Source organism: Callorhinchus milii, unplaced genomic scaffold (genome assembly GCF_018977255.1).
Source record: "Callorhinchus milii isolate IMCB2004 unplaced genomic scaffold, IMCB_Cmil_1.0 Scaffold16, whole genome shotgun sequence".
In the NCBI taxonomy this organism is placed as follows: domain Eukaryota; kingdom Metazoa; phylum Chordata; class Chondrichthyes; order Chimaeriformes; family Callorhinchidae; genus Callorhinchus; species Callorhinchus milii.
The window spans coordinates 4283609-4302170 of NW_024704757.1; the positions used below are offsets into that span (position 1 = coordinate 4283609).

Below are 18562 nucleotides of genomic sequence, written 5' to 3' on the forward strand. Positions count from 1 at the left end.
CCAGAATAAAATGCAAATATATCCTCGGAAACAGAGTTCTCAGTTTTACTCAAGTTCATCAATTCTTTTACATACTGAATTCAAACTTGATTTCATTGTTGGTGAGTAAGTGCCAAACCGACACAGCGGTGGGGTTAGGGATGGGGGGAAAAGAAGTGACATAACCAGTAGTGTCTGCCCTGTGCGAACTATCTCGCTACACAGTGGCTGCTCTTTGTTCATTATTAATGCTGGTCGTTGAGTGTATTTCCATACTCCCCGCTTCTTTAGGGGAGCCAAGAAAACAGCAGTGATGTCAAATTTCTACCAATGTCAAATTTCCTCACACAAAAAAACATGACGGTAAAGTTCAAACATTCGGACCATACATTACAATGTGAATATTTCAGTAATCCTACACACAAGCCCTAGGTGCTTCCTCAATGAGACCTGTATGGGAAAGGGAAGCAGTGTTTGATGCAGTGATCCTTTAGACTTGCCTGACAGAAGAGAGAACACTCTGTTTTTCAATGCTTTTCATGAGCTAGGAACAAAGCTCAGGTTAAACCCAATTAGACCAATATAGTAGCTTAATCCCAATGATTTAACAAACCCAGTTACAGCTCAGTTGATTTCTCCAAAGCAAGAAAAGCAAAACATGTAATGTTTCCTTGCAAATTGTCATTCCTATCATTATAAACTCTGGGATATTACCAAAAAATAAAACTCATGCCATGTACTCAACCCCAAATCAAGGGCAAAATTAAGCTTTAAAAAGTCCAGAGTATAAAATTCATGAGTGTTTTACACTGGTAAGTAAGTATTCCATAGAAAGTTTTTCCATAGACTTAACCAGTGATCACAGTACCATACAGGCTACACACAAGATTCGCTTCTGTGGCTTTTAAATGACATAGATTACTGCATTGCATGTATAAGTTAATTCTGTACAATTACCAGGGCTGGTGTTCGATGAAGACTTTGATCAACGGTATTCTGAATGTTTTGTAGCCTAGTGAGGCTTAAAAATGTACTTTTATGTCCATTCCTATTCTTTCTTAAAACACACATTATACAAAGATGAGCTCACAAGAAAAAGTTAAATGACAATGTCCTACCTGCTGCTATTAAGTTATTTTAACGTTTGCCTTTAGTTAATAACCTGACAACAGCTGTAATCAAAACAGCTTCAGTCTCATCAGCTGGGGGGGGGGGGGGCAAGTGAGGGGGAGGAGAAGGCGGGTGGTGGAGAGAGAGAGAGGGAGGGGGGGGAGGGGGCAGGAGGGAGTGGGGTAGTGAGGGAATATCCTATTCAGACTTAGACAATTTGGGAAATTTATTTTCCAAAAAGGAGTTGGTTGCTTCTTCATTAAAAAGATGCATTTCAGTCCAAAATTTGTCAAAACAAGGGAGGAGGAAGGTACGGAGGACAAGAGAAAGTGCCACAGACAATACAAATGGAGGCCAAAGTACCTGAAGAATAATTGCATTTGGTCACCTAAATAATCAATCAAAAGGTTTTTGGGTACAACATGGAGCTGCCATCTTGCATGCTTTGATTTTGTTGTACACACACACACACAGCTTTAAGAATCTGTAGTAAGCAGTCTAACATTTTATTCAAACTTCCTCAACTCAGCTCATTAACAAAACTATTCACTATGATTGTGTGCCGACTCAAAAGAGCTTTTTTCATAGACAAGGAACTTTAAGGATGATTTGCTGTAAAGTAGCTCAATGTTATGCGGGATGTGAGGGGGGAGGAGAAATGAGCCACCGTTTTATCTATGTCACTCATATGTAGTGCCAGAAAAACAAACGGAAGGTACAATCTAGTCTTGTGGAGTCCTGTAGCTCATGGTTAGAGCGCTCGCCTAGCAAGCGAGAGGATCTGGGTTCAATTCTCATCAGGGTAAAACATTGGGCAAGTTTCCTTACTCTACACACCTCTGTTTACCTAGCAGTAAGTAAGAACCTGGTTGTTAGTCGATTGGCGGATCACTTTTCCAGGGATAATAATCCCTACAAAAAAAATAATAATTTGGTCATTCAATCCACAACTGTTTGTGGGACACTGCTGTGCGGCTGCTGCTTTTCGCCGATAAAATATACAGTTAATTCACTTTACTGTGAAGCGCTTTTGAGACATCTCAAAGACGTGATAAGGCGCTATATCAAATGTAAGGATTAATATTATAGTCTTATAAGTCTGTCAGCATTAAAATATAGAATTGTAAATTGCTTGTATAATAAAAAAAAGTTGAACAGCTTCTTTTGTCCACAGCCAACTCAACTGGTTTGGATTAATGTAACTTACATCTCAGTGCATAGTAGTTTTCTCGCGTACTAGGTTATCACAGGTAGAAATGAGCAGAGAAGCAGAACGTAAGAGTGAGGTACCTTGTCTGCTGCCCACGGTAACAAACTGGTCCTGAACTACACCTAATAATATTCCTTGCATTTGATATAGCGCCATAACACGCTTCACAGAACATACTTTAAAGTGGATTCACTGTGTACCATTGGGGTAAATACAAAGAGGTGAAGCGGTGTATTTTATCTAACGAGAACTCAAAACAAAAGCATTTAATGCTGTTGCTGTAAGGTGGTGAATGTGTTAAATGAGAGATCTATGCTTATCAGAATTGTACAGTAACAATTCTCTCTCCTCGGTTTATTCAAACGATGCAAATGCAGGATTCTATACACTTCAGAATCTTTGGAGCTTGAAACGTACAAGTCTGTGTCTATAATACAATAAGCCTTGGGACATCCTCCTGACATGAAAGGCATTATACAAATGTAATTTTGTTGTTGTTGCTGTTGACAGAGGTTTGATCACCACCCTTCTTTTTTTAATGTCCAACCCTTTCAGAAACTTCCTGCATCATAGAACAGCACAGAAGGAAACCATTCGGCCCATCATGTCTGTGCTGGTTCTTTGAAAAGAGATATTCAAATCAATCCCACTCCCCGCTCTCTCCCAATAGCCCTACAAACTTGTCTTCCCCAAATAATTATCAGATAACTGTAATGCTTTAAAGGATCTCCAGTTCTGGCTCCCAAGTCCTCAGAGAAGCAGAGATTGCCAGTATGGAGCGAGATCTTAAATGGTGTTTCAAATCATGAAAGCTTTTCTAGCAATAACAACTGCAAACTTAACATAGAATAATAATAATCCTTACATTTGTTAGAGCGCCTTATCATGACTTTGAGATGTCTCAAAACATTTTACAGTAAAGTGAATTGACTGTATACTCTGGGAGTGAAACTCACTTAATTAATTGATTAGAAGATGCAATTAAATCATGGTACAGTCAGAACGTCCTTTGTTGACTCTCAAAGTGTTAAAGGACAAATAGTAACAGTCAGACTGCACTCCAGCTGGTAACAGCACAGCGGATTTTTGGTGCAAGGTCTGAAATGGTGAATCCACTTTCACAATAAACTTCTTTGAAGGGAAAATTATAACCGTAAAATCTCCAGGTAAGGTTCTATCCCTTCACCCACAAAATGATGGGATAAAACCTCACCTGTAGATTTTAATTCACTTTACAGTATATTCTGCGAAGCTCTTTGAGACGTCTCGAAGACCAGATAAGGCGCTAAATCAAATGCAAGCATTATTATTATTATCACAACAGTGAACAGGAAGTCATAGAAGTGCCCTTTCATGCTTAACGTTTAAACCAAAGACCAAGTTCATTACTTAATCCTTACCACAAGGCATCAGCTATCTTATAAGACTCCTGTACAAAGGTTCTGCTAGTTTGTTGACCAGCTCACAGTCTGCCCCATATAATCTGCATAATTACAAACCCACTCTCCCGTTCCAAAAGACAGCAGAATCCCCGTCAAATGGCATCTGCACTCAGTTAACAGTTTTGTAAAACAGCCAATGTTTAAAAAAAAATTCTTTTAAAAAAAGGCATTAAAGACAATCAGTAAATCAAACATATAGTGGAACTGGGAGAAATCACAACAAGTGTCTTTATTTATATAACGGCCTTCATACATGTCGCCCAAAAATACAGTTAATTCACTTTACAGTGTATTCTGTGAAGCGCTTTGAGACGTCTCAAAGATATGATCAGGCACTATATCAAATGCAAGGATATTATTATTTGCTATGCTGGTGCCAATTGAGAAGTGCAGCATTCCAATGCTCACTGATACCATTAGCTAAAGTCAGAATTGACCTACCTGTTTTAAATCAGACAACTTTAAGAGAATGCATCCATCATAGCTCTGAATGCATGACTTTCAAAAGTCAGTAACAGAAAATAATCTGGGTATCTGCAGGTTGAGTTCCAGTTTGCACACTAAATCCTCGTCAACATTAAAATGCTTATTTTACATTTTGTTTGCAATACCCCTCCCCGAAAAAAACAGGAAAGCAAAAATTTTAAAGTTTTCTTTTACAAAAATATGAAAAAATTTAAAAAGTTCTTTTAAAGAAAAGGTTTGTTCACAATTGACACAATTTAATATGATATCATTAAAATTCTCTAAGGGAACCCACACAGTGAGTAAAAACATTCAGGCCGTGAAATATACTGTATATTTTTCAAAAGTTAAGAGCTGAAATGATCAAAGATAAAATATCTCCTAGTCACTGTGACAAACAGATTGGGATAAGGTTCTGGATTAGTTTTAGATAGCATTGCCCCAGTTATTTGGTAATTATTTGGAAATAAAAGCTATTGAGGGCCTTAAAAGTGGTACCGAGGATTTAATAATGTACTTTCAAAAAAGTGCATGCTGAAAGCTTGCAAAACAGCTATGAAGCAAAGAAGGTAAACAACAACAAATTACATTTACATGGCGTCTTTCACGTCAGGAGGACATCCCAAGGCGCTGGACAGTCAGGGATTTTGACCCGAGCTGGGGGTTGGGATCAGGAGTGGTGGAGGGCAGGGAGGATAGAGGTAGGAGAGTGACCAAAAGACACAACTGCAATTATTTAGAAAAAAAATATCAAAAAGTCCATTTTTATTTTCTGTCACACACACAAAAATAACCTGAACACTAAATGGACAGGCTGTGTGAAGTCTTCATAAATTCACTTACAAGAAAGGTCGGAAAAGAACTCACTCACAAGGTACGTGTACGTTTATATGGCTTTTCACACAAAAAGGGGAACTGCATTGCTTAACTCGGTTAGAAGAATGTCATGTGGCTCCTGCACATTTTAAAGTTTCCTGCCTAGACGTCAGCACTACATTCAAAGTACTTTTTAAAAATTATTTTCTATCACTCCCGGCCTTTGCGTTACAAGGCAGCACATAGCTGGTTACTGCTAATTTATCTGAGAACTTCACCATATATTTTAATAAAAAGACATTTCAATAAGTGTTACCAGCAGAACCCATTTTGCTATTACGCGGCCCCATCGAGCAATCAATCTTTCCCAAACAACCATTTTTTCACCACAAAAGCAGCAACATTCCATCTGCTTATATTATCAACTCAGAGGGCTGCTCACTCCTAATTGCACAAGATCCAAATGCTGCAATAATTCCTTCAAAAACTACTGGTGAGAAACTCCACCTGAGTCTAGATCGACTCAATCTACGCAGCATGTTAAAATGTGCAGAAGTTGGGAAATCGATGGATTAAATCAAAAATTTGACGTCGGCTTTTGTGGTTCTTAAAAGAACTCATAGAAAACTGGCTTCAAAAATTACGTTGTATTTATGAAATGATGAAGTCTGGACACTCGAAAACTGAGATGCAATTTCTCCCTTAACACAAGTATCTGCTTTGGTTCAATATTGGAAGCTTTAAGAATAAGGTCAAAGATAAACAAAGCTTCGATGAGGGATTGCAGCTTAAGTGCTGCAGGAAGTGGGAAGGTTTGTGCAGGAAAGATGGGATAATGATGAGCTGGCAGTGAATGGATCCTCCATAGTTTCTGCTTGATTTCCTTTGGGATTCATAGAGTACCCACAAGAGTGGTGGGATAAGTGCATGATTAGGTAGGTGTTGTAGCGCCTGTGTAAGTAGCGAGCTTGATAGGCTAAATGGCCTTTTCCTCATTCAATTCCTTATGCTTTTGGGTTGCCAATGATTCATATATTGGCCACCAAGTAGCTTTAGTGGAAATGGAAGAGAAAAAGAATGCCAACCCACTGGTGGAAAAACTGCAGCATTACTCATTACAACTGCAGCATTGAAGTTAACATGAAGAGCAGCAAAAGACTATCAGGGAGCAGGCGACTAACAAATGATTGACTTCTCCTAACCCTCTCCAGGCTACATTATTGTTCACCAAAAATCTACACTGGAATTCTTGTACACAACATGAACATATTTAAATAATACCGGCATTTGAGATTTGTGCAAGAATTTTTTTTAAAAATGTTGACACTGTATTAAGCTGCCGCTTTTGATATTAAAATGCAACTAAGCTTTTGATAAAACTCACTAGTGAATGTGCGTTATTTACATCTCAAGAGCTTTTAAAATGCTACACACAGATTTAAAAAGCTTCTAGAATGTTCCACTTAGCCTTAACAACAAAATGCAACAAAAGCACCTTCCACATCGGGAGGTCGTCCCAAGGCGCTGGACAGTCAAGGGTTTGCACCTGAGCTGGGGGTTGGGGTCAAGAGGAGTGGAGGGCGAAGGGTAAAGAGTGACTGGAGGCATGGTCAAAGAGGAAGGTCCCGAGACAGGCCTTGAAGGAGACAAGGGAGGGGGCGAGGTGAAGGGGCAGCGGGATGGAGTTCCAGTGTGTGGGGACAGAAAGATGAAGGTCCAACCATTGATGGTGGGGCGGGCAGCGCGGGGGATAATTAAGCAACTATTATTCCTAACAATTCAAATCTAACAAGGATCTTCAGCCAACATTAAAGTGAAAGGCCCTTGTGTATTCAAAATATCTCTCCCTGCATTAAACCCAAATTAATTTCAACATGATTTTTTAAAAGGTATATTAATTTACAAATTATCATCTGATGCAGTTTTAGAACTCAGAATTGCTTATGGATACTCACAAGAATGTTAACTTTGAAAAAAACCCACAATCTAATGTTAAATTGTTCATATAAACACCAGTGCAGGTTTGATGCAAATTCCACCAACATTTGGGCAGATTTAACTATATTCCTTAAACTAAATGCAATCAATGGTCTTGTGAGGTGATTAGCAATGGCTGCCACACAGATACAAGAAACTGTTTATTCCATCCAGGATAATATACAGATTAAAAAAAAACATAGAACTCTACATATTTAAATATCAAAAAATTGATTTGTGTATGTACCTCAGGTTCTGGTCTCTTTGGAGTTTTTGTTAAAAAAAAGCCACCTTATAAGTTGTTGGTCTAAAAAAATAAAATTGTAACATCTTGTTTTGAGACATGGCAATTACCCTCTCTAGCTTAAAAGGGCTTCCATGAAATATGTGCGTCAAAAGTCCAGATTTTTCAACCCCCAACACTCCCCGTCAACTATACTACTCTTAACTAAATTCTCTGCCCCCAAAGTTCACAACTTCTTTGACCTGCAACTGACGCCCCTAACCCGAAATCTTTTGAGTTTGAAATTGAGCTGTTCCCAAGTCAGATATTCCCAGCTTGTCTTGTCATGCTTTTTTGTTCAGAATTGTTGCTTTTATAAGACATCTTTCCTTGCATACTTTCTGAATATTACTGTTCCCTTGCTAACACTCAACCTGATATTTTCAGAAAGACGTGGGACTGTTGATAGTGTGTGAGAAATCACCATATTAAATGTATGTAACCTCAAAGCATTAGCCTCCGCCTCTACGTGTATGTAACATCAAACCACCCCTTTAACAACAAGTATACTCTATGTTGTGGGTGAAGCAGCAATGCATATAGTATACATGTTTTTGGGAGGGGTGGTGCATTGCTGCTTCACCCACAACATATACTTCCTTTACTCCAGAGTAATGCAATCAAGGTTATTTAATTAATTTTTCCCTTAGATTTTGTGAGAGCTTTTAGGAAGATAAAATAAAATTAAGCTTATTTGGTCTTTGCATCTTCAAATGCAAGATGCCTTAAGAAAAATATAAAACATACTAGGATTCATATGTTAAAGCCCATATTCAAATACCTGTAATTCAGAACCGCAGTTGTAAAAATGATTTGCTTTAAGACTATTGAGGATGGTAATGCTCACCCTCAACCCAAGTTTGGGAGATTTTCAGGTAACATGTTACAGGAGTAATCTTTGCAGTAAAATTGATGAAGGGGTGTACGTTTTGTACTTACCACAGAAAATACAAGTTATATCAAAAACTACATTTCTGAGCACAAAATTGTGAAATGTAGTTTTCTTCTTAGCGGAAACTCAATAAAATACAAATACAGTGGGAAACTGTTAAAACAATACTTAAAGACAGCACTTTCACGCATTAAATAAACATCTGCTATAGAGCATTTAGCAATAAAATACAAACTGTACCTCGAAAATGCCTAAGTTAGCAGAAACATATACGTTTAACGGTTTCCCACTGCACACATTAAAACTGAGCTAAGGTTGGAGATGGAAACTTTTTCGAAAAAAGTCCCACTACCTTGAAAGCTCAGATGGTCACCTCAATAACACTGTCTTAGTTGAAAAGTTTTGCATTTATATTTATTTTGCTTTTTTAAAAAAATAAAAAGAAAGGATGATGGGTTAAGGCTATTTTACAGCACATTGCCAAGGCTGGAAAAAGTAGGGGAGAAGGGAAGATGGAGCAGTGGTGGGTGGGTAGGTTTTTAAGCGCTCCGAGACTCTGCCCCTCTATATAAATACAAATTGTTGTTGTTATTTTAGATGTGCCCTTTTGTTGAAATTGTGAGTGGAATCCATGAACTGCATTTTCAGTTGTCCCGTAAAAAGATCAAAGGTCTTTTAATTGTTTTGTAAAGACTGGATCATTCTGGATGGAGTTTCCAGGATTTTTCTGAAGGTGGGGGGAAGGGAGGAATTTAATCTCTGCAAAGAAATGATACTTGAAAAGTTCAAGTTCCACTGATCTATTACAGATTAACCAATGTTAACAGCCTGACATCCTGTCTCTTATTTAGTGGTCTATTCTGGAAAACTGTGCACATATGGATATCAGACAAGAACAGCATCAGGTTCAGTTGTAATTCCCCCTCCCATATTCACAGGCCCACGAGTGAAGCTCACACACAAAGGTTAGCCAGTTAAGCAAAAGGACCCCTGTCTCCAGAAGATAACGGGAAATTAGCCCAAGAAAATAAAGAATGGATCAACTGCTTTTCGCTAGCTACATTGGTGCAAAATATTTAAAAACAAAGTTCTGAAGTTATGCTGTGTTGCAAGTGAAAAGTTTGGAAAAAGACAGTAAAATTGAGTGTGACAGCACAGTTAATGATCATAAACCACAAGACGTGGGATGGTTGAGTCAACAGGATTTCTTTTGTGAATGAAGACATTCGGTTACTGGTCAGGTCAGGGCACAGGGGGAGTGATGTAGTGTCCCAATCTCATTGATTTAATTGGGAAACCTAGAGCAGGTTCTGAATCAAGTGGATCTGAGTGAATCTGCCTCACTCGATTCAACTTCTAAGCTACTTATGTACGCAAGATGTTTGTACGGATCTGGAACATATAACCTACATTGACTCAGTGGCACATTTTGGGCTGCCAATTTCGGAATGAACTTGCGTCAAGTCCGTACGGTTCATTGAATTTAATTCTGGATTAAATACAGAATGATCCCAACAATGTAAGTGGTGAATCTGTGTTGGCTTCAGATTTACAATTACATTTCTTCCCCCTGACATTTGAAAAGAAAACAAACCATCCCTTAGACAGACAGTTTACCGTGTTCACCACACAAAATGAATACTGCTTCACTTGGACAATGCAATGGGAAAAACATTCAAAATACATTATAAAAGGTCAGAAATACAGCATCCAAATTACTGCACTGATCTTCACCAACCCATTAAGTTACATGGACCATCAGGGCTCTGCTATGCCACAGGTTCGTTTGGTAAATCTATTTGTAACAACACTGCAGAGCCTGTCAACAGCCATGTTTACATATGTTTTTGGTGAGTGATATTTTGTAGTCCTATTTTGGGGGCCTTGGCTAGTAAACAAAACAAACAATGACCATAGGATCCTGTCTCAATTGACAGACATAGAATGAGGAAGGAGGTGGTGGTGTGGGGTGTTGCCTCTTCTCCTCTCTTCTTCCAATGACATAAAGTGCAGGTCACCAAGGCATCCCTTGGTGGGTTCATGTGAAAACTTTGGCCAGTATCAATTACATCGGCTGTTTTATTTTGAGGGTCATTGCATTTCACAATTTCTCGCTCCTGTGCAACCATGGGAGTGGCTGTTCATGTAGTCTGCCCCAACAGAGGCACGCTGTCAACGCACAAGCTAATGAGCCAGGCTACAGCATAATACAGCAAACTGTATAGGCACTGGGGGAGCACCAGTAGAGGCAGCCATGTTTCAAATCAAGACTGTTCAATTCTCAGTCTTCTGGAAAGAGCGTACACATAACAAATAGCCAACCACCAGGACATGAGAGGGGGCTTTCTTTAGGTAATGTGACCAGGGCAAAACAAGAATGAGCAATATCTTTCCCCTCCCTCTCACCCTCAATCAAGTTACTTTCTTGGCAATATCCCACCTCTGTTCTGTCAGGAATAACTGAAGACATCTGCTTCCCTCCCACCGATCCTTTGGACTTTTTTTTGTTTAAAAAAGTTAAGGCTTGTAAAACACCAACATAGGCCCAGATTACCGGGGTGGCTGTAATTTCCACCTCACCCGTTCCCCAACCCTACAATCAGCTGTCTTGTTTTACATTTAAAAAAAACACAAGCTTTAGTTCAAGGTAGGTTTCCCCCGCGCCCACCCACCCCCCCCCACCCCCCAATCAGTTTGGCACCTAGGAATTGTGTTTTTTTTTTGTGTGGAACACACCGAGTAGATTGTAATCTGTTTCCTCGATTCCCGTTTGCATTATTCGCTGGCACCTTGCATCTGTGGCGTTGATGTGATCACAGCAAGGCCGGAGCCTGAGCCTGTCGACTCCTCCATCTTAGGTCGTTTGGCCTCGGGCTCGCCTAGAGACGTTGCTGAATGCTGTGGCTCTGTGGTCAGGTGTTTGCTCACAACTACAGGAGAGGAGGATGTGGCCTGAGCAGCCAGGATCTGTAGTGGGTTTGTTATAGCTGAGGAGGGAAAGAAAGTTACAATTAAAGTTTGCTTTTTATAGTAGTTTTATTAAAATTGAAACCTCTTACAAATATCTTTGGAAATTGTTAAGACAGTACACCACTGGCGGGTGGGGGAGGTGGAAATCTTTTTTACAGAGGTTTCCCCCAATGATAAATGACACCTCCTGTTTCAGAGGGATAGTGGCAGCAGGTTTGAGTTGCTGAGGTCTTCTCTAAGGCATCTGTGAATGATACCCTGTGGTCAAGTGACATTAAGTCTGCATCTGTGGGGCAAGCCTACACCTGATGAGCATTTCCTTTCCATGGAGTGCTCCACTGCTCCGTCTTCTGTCCGGCTTGAGAAGTCGTGGAAACTCCACCATTGAAGGCATCCAAGTTTAAGTGTCAGTCAAAGCTGACACAAATACAACTCAGAGTTCAAATACAACTCTCTGGTTTTGAATCCAGAGTATACACCTCTGATAAAAAAAACACTGCTCAGAGGTTAGAGCACTCGCCTCGCAAGCGAGAGATCCGAGTTCGATTCCTGGCATGGTGCAACGTTGGGCAAGTTTCCTTACTCCACACTCGTTTGTTTACCAAGCAGAAAGTTGGCGGATCGCTTTTCTAGGGATAATAATTCCTTCAAAAAAATAAAATAATAAAAAATTGGTCACTCAATCCCCAACTGTTTGTGGGACACTGCTGTGCGCAACTGGCTGCTTGCGTTCTGCCCACAAAATATATAAATCAATTCAATTTACAGTATATTCTGTGAAGTGCTCGTAAACATGATAAAGCGCTATATCACATGCAAGGATTAGTATTAAAAAGGAGGAGCAGCGATAAGGCACTTTATGTAGTTGACCACAATACCAATCTAAGCCTCAGCCAGAATCTGCAAAGCTCTAAAACAAAACACATATTCTGGGTAGCACACACTGATGTTTCCTGAGGTTAAGATGTGTATAAAGCTGCACAGTACAAAGTTGCCCGGTTGGTGCAAAGCAACTTTGGAGATCGAAACTCCTGAAACAAGGGTGTTTGAACGCTGTCTGAGAAAAATAGATCGGTGCTATTAGGGAAGAAAAACACAGACCAAGCAATAATTGTCAATCCATATTCCGTACACCTGATATCCACACTAACAGGAGCATTTCTTTTAATAACATTTTGATATTTATCAAGAAATTGTGTTATTTTTCCAGCAAGATTTCAATAGTACATGCAAGAGCATTTTACTATACTATTATCCTGCAACACTTACTGAAGCTAGTAAACCATATGATCCAACAGCAATGCAATACTTTGAACTTATCAAGACATGGAAAGGCATTGGAGCTCCCTACCCGATCTCCACTGCAAACATACCCTGAAATAATGTGGAGAGGAATACTATAAAATTATATTTATATAGAATTATATAAAAATAATGGTGTTCATTTCTGAACAGTAAAATGTCCAACAGGTTTAGAGGATACTTGATAAACATGCTGTAGACAATCTGAAACTTGAGGTGGAGCACTGCCTTGTAACACAATCCTAGGTTTATTAGAGTGCGGTAATTTAAGCTTAAAGCCGTTCGGACGTTCATTGAAAAAAAATTGGCCAATTGATTTTTATGGTTTAGGATTGCTGCTCAGTTGCACAACAGCCATTAGTTCTGATCAGTAATTAGCTGCTGAATAATACAATACAAATTACATTTGTATAGCGCCTTTCACATCACGTTCCAAGGCACTGAATAACTCATGTTTTCATGTGTGTTCAAGTGTTATAATGCCCAACCATTCCTTCAAACCAAGAATTGGATAGGTATTTGAAAAGGAAACATTTCAAATGCAGGGCCACGGGGTAAGAGCGGGGAAGCCGGATTAGCTAGATAGCTCTTTTCAGAGGGTCGGCACAAGCAGGATGGGCTGAATGGCCCTCCGTGTATGCTGTAAGATTCTATGAGAAATAAAATGACCTACCATAAGTATTTCCTTGAAGGCTTGCCAAGGGAACCGCATGTTTACCATTCTGAGTCACTGTCTTCACTGGAAGCTGATGCTGTCCCATAGAGGTGGCTGGTGCTTGCTGAAGAATTGTGACCATCTGCCCAGGTACATGTTGGGACATCTGACTGCTCACGGTCTGAATCACCCTGCTGCCAGTCGGTACTGTAGTAAAGGTCACCAAGGATTTATCATCAAGGACTCCTGCAAACAAAACAGTTTGAATGGAAGCATTCATTCCCCACCCGTCTTTTAAAACATTTATATTATTATTAATAATAATATTATTATTAATAATAATAATATTACAATGCCCTCCTTGTCGGTCTCCCAAGCTCTACTAGATACAAACTCCAACAAATTCAGAACCCTGTTGCCATATACTCACCTTTCTAAACTTTGTACCCTCATCACACCAGTCCTCGCCAGGCTCCACTGGCTCCCTAGCACAGAACGACTTCAAGATCCTCACACTTCATCTACAAATCCCTTTATTCCCTGACACCTCTACACCTTTCCGACCTTGTTCACTCCCCACTACACCACTGCCTCTGCTTGCTCCGGCCTCCTGCGTGTCCCTAGTCCTCTCCGCTTTACCATCGGCAGCCATGCTTTCAGTCACTTCGCCCCGAAACTTTGAAACTCTCTCCCTCAATCCGTCCGTCTTGCCCTTCATTCTTCCCCTCTTCAGATCATGCCTGAAGACCTTCCTCTTCGAATGTGCTTACATATTTCGAACCCCCTCCCTGCTCCCCGCTCGGCGTGAAGACTCCACCATTGTTAATTGCTCCGAGTCGCTACCCCTCATGAAAGCACCATATAAATGCAAGTTGTTGTTATATTACACCGCTGTTAAGCGCTCCGAGACATTAGCCATGTGAAGGGCCCTATACAAATGCAAGTTGTTGTTGTAATCATTAAAATTTGGCTTAGCGCCATTGAGGTGTTTCTAAGCACTTCACAGGATTCACCTTAAAAGTGCAGTGACCACGTACCTTTGAAGGCAAATGCAGACACACACACACACACACACACCACAAATAGCCAGAACTGCAATTACAATACTCACCTTTCTGGTCACTGGAGCCATCGCGTAATATCTGTCCACCTCCGATATGACTCTGGTTGGTTAGGATGTAGCCATTGGAGGAATTAGCTGCTGTGGTTACTACCCTCACCATAGTTACAGTGGGGGCCTGCTGAAGGACATGAATGGCATGCCCTGAGGACTGTTGAGAAGTTACTATGGATGCAGGCAAATAGGCCACAGGTTTTGCTACAACACTGGATGGCTGGGGCGGCACTGCCATGATCACAGGCTGACCACTAACTGGGGAACCTAGAAATGAAAAGAATATAAATACTCTTGTGTCCAAATGTTGATAATCCATCATATTTATCAAAATAAAATACTCTGAACAGTCACCACTCAATCACCTGGTCAGAAGAATATTACTTAAAAGAAAAAAAAACAATCTTTCAAATGATTGTACAGTTTATCCTATATCTCATTTAATCCTAGTCAAAATTCTTAAACTGAATGCCTCAGAGTTTAGATTACAATTGGATTTTATTCAGCCAGTGTGACTGCTGGTTAACCCATCGAGGTGACATTCATCCATTGCTTGCAACACATTTGTATAGTACGTTGCTGTACCACAGAGTTGAAAAGCAATAATAGGCTCATACACTTGAACTTACATATGACAATTTCTTTGTTTTAACCCTAATTTTAACCAATCACATTGTGATTTGACCTTTTTGTACTCCTCACACGCTAATCAGAACTCCAGATTCTCCTCGCTGAATTCCGTCTGGATGTGTCTCACAGCTCACTCACTGTCCACTTAGTGTGATATTGTCAAAGGCATGGAAGGAGACTGATTGTCCTCTCACTTAGACAAGGTACGCAAGGCCTAAATAAGGTTGGGCAAGAAATCTAATAAAGAAATAGACTTATAATAATAATAATCCTTGCATTTGATATAGCGCTTTTCACGTCTTCTAGACGTCCCAAAGCGCTTCACAGAATATACTGTAAAGTGAATTGACTGTATATTTGTGGGCGAACGCGGCAGCCAATTACGCACAGCAATGTCCCACAAACAGTCGTGGATTGAAAGTGACCCAATTTATTATTGTTTTTGGAGGGATTATTATTAGGCTCTGTGTGGAGTAAGGAAACTTGCCCAAGGTTTCGCCCTGTCTGGAATTGAACTCAGGTCTCTCACTTGCAAAGCGAGTGCTCTAACCACTGAGCTGCAGGACTCCACTTGATCCAAGTGTTTGTGCCATTTGTAACTAAAATGTCTAATATACATTCTGTGAAAGTAGCTACACTATCTTGCAATTACTCAATCAATAATATGTTTTCTAAGTTCAAATGCCAAAGGGTCCATAAAAATTCTCTTTGGAAATAGAGTGCTTGCTTACCCGGTGCACTCTGTGTATAACGGACCTCTGGCACAGATGCCAGCTTTGAGCTTGTGAAATCATGATCGTGAGAGATAGGGGAACCTTCGCGAGACAGGCATTCAGGAGTCTGCAAGCCACTAGAGTGAGGGGAGAGAAGGCCGGGGTGGCTGGGTGATGCGGGGGCACTCCTGAAATAGCAAAACATAACAGGTAGTCAGGTCACAAACAAATACCCAAATTACTCCACCAGGAAGGAAGTGGTGCCATTCTGTCCAAATGGGCAAGACGCTGGGACTACAGTTGAGTACCCACCTTCCATGGTGCATTCTTTCATTGCTTTAATGTAAATTATCCTTCACACACCTCACAATAAGATCAACAATTAGCTCAGGCAGAAAAAAACAATCATTGGGAATAGTGAACTTCACAGGAAGTTTATACTAAATTTGAAAGCGATTATCTTCTCTCAACCACATAGTGCAAAGATCTCCACTCATAGACAAATCCACCATTCTTTTCAAATGATGCAACCTGCCGTCCATGCTTACACAACAAAATAAATGATTAGAGCCAAGATGAACAAACAGCCCCAGTCAAAATTGACGGTGAAAGATAGTGAGGTGTATGAAGGATAATACATCAGTGGAAAATTGATATAGTATCAAAATATAGAATGTGCAGTACTAAGAAGGATTTATTATGGTCTGTCTAGCCTTAAGACCCAATGTGCCAAAGTCAGTATCACTTTTGGATAGAAGCCCAGATGTCAGGGTAGGTAAAGGTATCGAGATACCTCCATAGGGCTGCCTTCAAAAAATAATTTAAACTCAATTGCTATTGATCCATGTGTTTTAAGCTCAATTAATGAGTTGTTAGAACATAAAAGCTGCACTTTTGACAACCAATCGAACCATATGCGTAACTTCAGGTGGTGTTGCCATTATAAAACTATTAGATTGACATAAATGTTAATCTTTTGATTACAATGGCTTAGATCTCTAAGAATGTAAATGTAATGAAATTTGCCTTCAATTTGGAGTTGAACAACCAAACAAATTCTGCCCCATAATCTCAAGAAAGATGAAAACGAGTCAAATATTCAAATGAGCTTTAAGAATGGCTCCGATGTAGTTCTGAACAAAACAAGTTGGATTGACTGGTGGAATGTGCCAAAACAAAGACTGGGGCTGTGACCATCTCAAGTTTGAGAAAATCAAAGCTACGTGCATTCCCATTACTCAAGTGATTGAATTCAAATTTAAGCAGGTTAGGAATGGTGTTGGGTGTTTCTAGTTATTTATGTATTGCATTACAACAATGACATTTTAGCCTATGTCATTGTTGTAATTGGTTGAGGTTTAAACCAACTCAAATTGAAGAGCCGTAAATACCCAGAACAGAATTCACCATAAACTAGCAGTTGCTAAAATGTATGTATAACACTAAGATGAATACACCAATTCTCTGTGCAAGCTGGTTAGATATTGGGTCAGGTCCTACAAGTTGCCAGAAGACAGATCTGACAAAAGGTCATCGACCTGAAATGTTAACTGACTTTCCTCTCTCCATAGATGCTGCCCAACCTGCTGAGTGTTCCCAGCGACTTCTATTTTCATTTCCAGATTTCCAGCATCTGCAGTATTTTGCCTTTTGTAATTTGTTGCTGATGTATTGAGACAGTCCAAGATTTTCAGCAGAGTGAATTTAAGTACTTGGGATGATTTCTGGCTGATTATCAGAGCAGCCTGGGGTCTCTCTTCAAACCTAAAACATTCCTCAGCTGGTTCCTGCTCATACCACAGAGAAGGACATAGAAAAGGACTGGTGGGAAGTAACCATTTAAGTATAAATTCATCCTCAGTATGTGTCTGGGGAGCTCCAAAGATTCCGCTCTCATTACTGGGGCAGGTGCAGGTCCCGTTACGATTCCTCGGGTTATTTCAGAATGGCTACTCTGCACCTTTCATCTTCTATATCAATCTCCATCTGTGGTTAGATTGTGAACATGGTCAAAGCGTTCCACGATCCTCAGACATCTGAAAATAAAATTCTATTGCAAGTGTAAAAGGAAGGTCAGCTTCCAACCTGGAAGAGATGGGTCCAAATGGTGTCCTGAAACAAGAGACCCCTCGCTGCCTGCGTTTCCTGAATGCCTGCTCCACCAGCTTTGCCTCCGAAGAAGGGTCAATTCGCCAGAACGAGCCCTTTCCAGGTTCTTCCTGCGACCGTGGCATTTTGATGAAATATCGGTTCAACGAAAGGTTGTGGCGAATTGAATTCTGTCTCAGACAAAAAGAAATGGAGAGTGTTGCGAATTGTACTGTGGCCAAGTGTGCGAATGGAGACAAGCAGAATGGATTATAGTCGTTTAGAATGACCAGCAAGCACATCAGATAATGTGCAATAAAAGGAGAGGGCCATTATTTACCAATAAGACAAAATATCAGGAGCGCATGTAATAAACAGCTTACGCTGCACAAACGAGAGACGGCCTATAACTCAATATCCCTCTGGAACTATCCAGTGCACATTACATTCAATCACACACCAAGATCTTGCTGCACATTATGGCAGCCTGTTATTGCTTCTGCAATGTAGTCCTACATCCTAATATCTCGTTTCTAAGCTTGCTTCCACTAGCCATTTGATTTTGCTGCCTCCCATTCATGCTTGCAGAAGCTGGTACAGTTGTTCTAGATTAAGCACTCGCCTTTGCTTTTTCTCTAGGTTGAGCGTATTTTGAGCTTTAGCTGTCTTTTTTAATAATAATTGATGTTTTCCTTAACAACTCTTATTTGTCTTTACCTCGGATATTCAAAACAAACGGCCGATGCTAAATGAATGTTTCAATTCTAAAGACTGAACGAGCAGTGACATCGTGTCTCAAAACATTAAGGATCAATCCCCAGTATCTAATGAGAGGAAGAGACTTCTGAAGTGTGGTGTTATTAAGTCATTCACATGATAAAACCAAGTAAAAAAAAGTCACATCAAGGCTCTGTTT

The 18562-nt window shown here is 40.1% G+C and overlaps 1 protein-coding gene across 1 annotated transcript in view; it reads right to left on the reverse strand.

The window, feature by feature from the left end:
- Positions 1-9642: 9642 nt before the first annotated feature.
- Positions 9643-18562, reverse strand: part of foxk1 (forkhead box K1) — a 42721-nt gene continuing 33801 nt past the window's right edge. Inside the window, exons 5-9 of the mRNA XM_007903478.2 lie at positions 17644-17837; positions 15577-15746; positions 14213-14482; positions 13120-13347; positions 9643-11161 (exon numbers count right to left, since the gene is read on the reverse strand). Of these exons, the coding sequence (XP_007901669.2) occupies positions 10950-11161; positions 13120-13347; positions 14213-14482; positions 15577-15746; positions 17644-17837 (1074 nt within the window). The 3' untranslated portion in view covers positions 9643-10949. The remainder of the gene's footprint in view (positions 11162-13119; positions 13348-14212; positions 14483-15576; positions 15747-17643; positions 17838-18562) is intronic.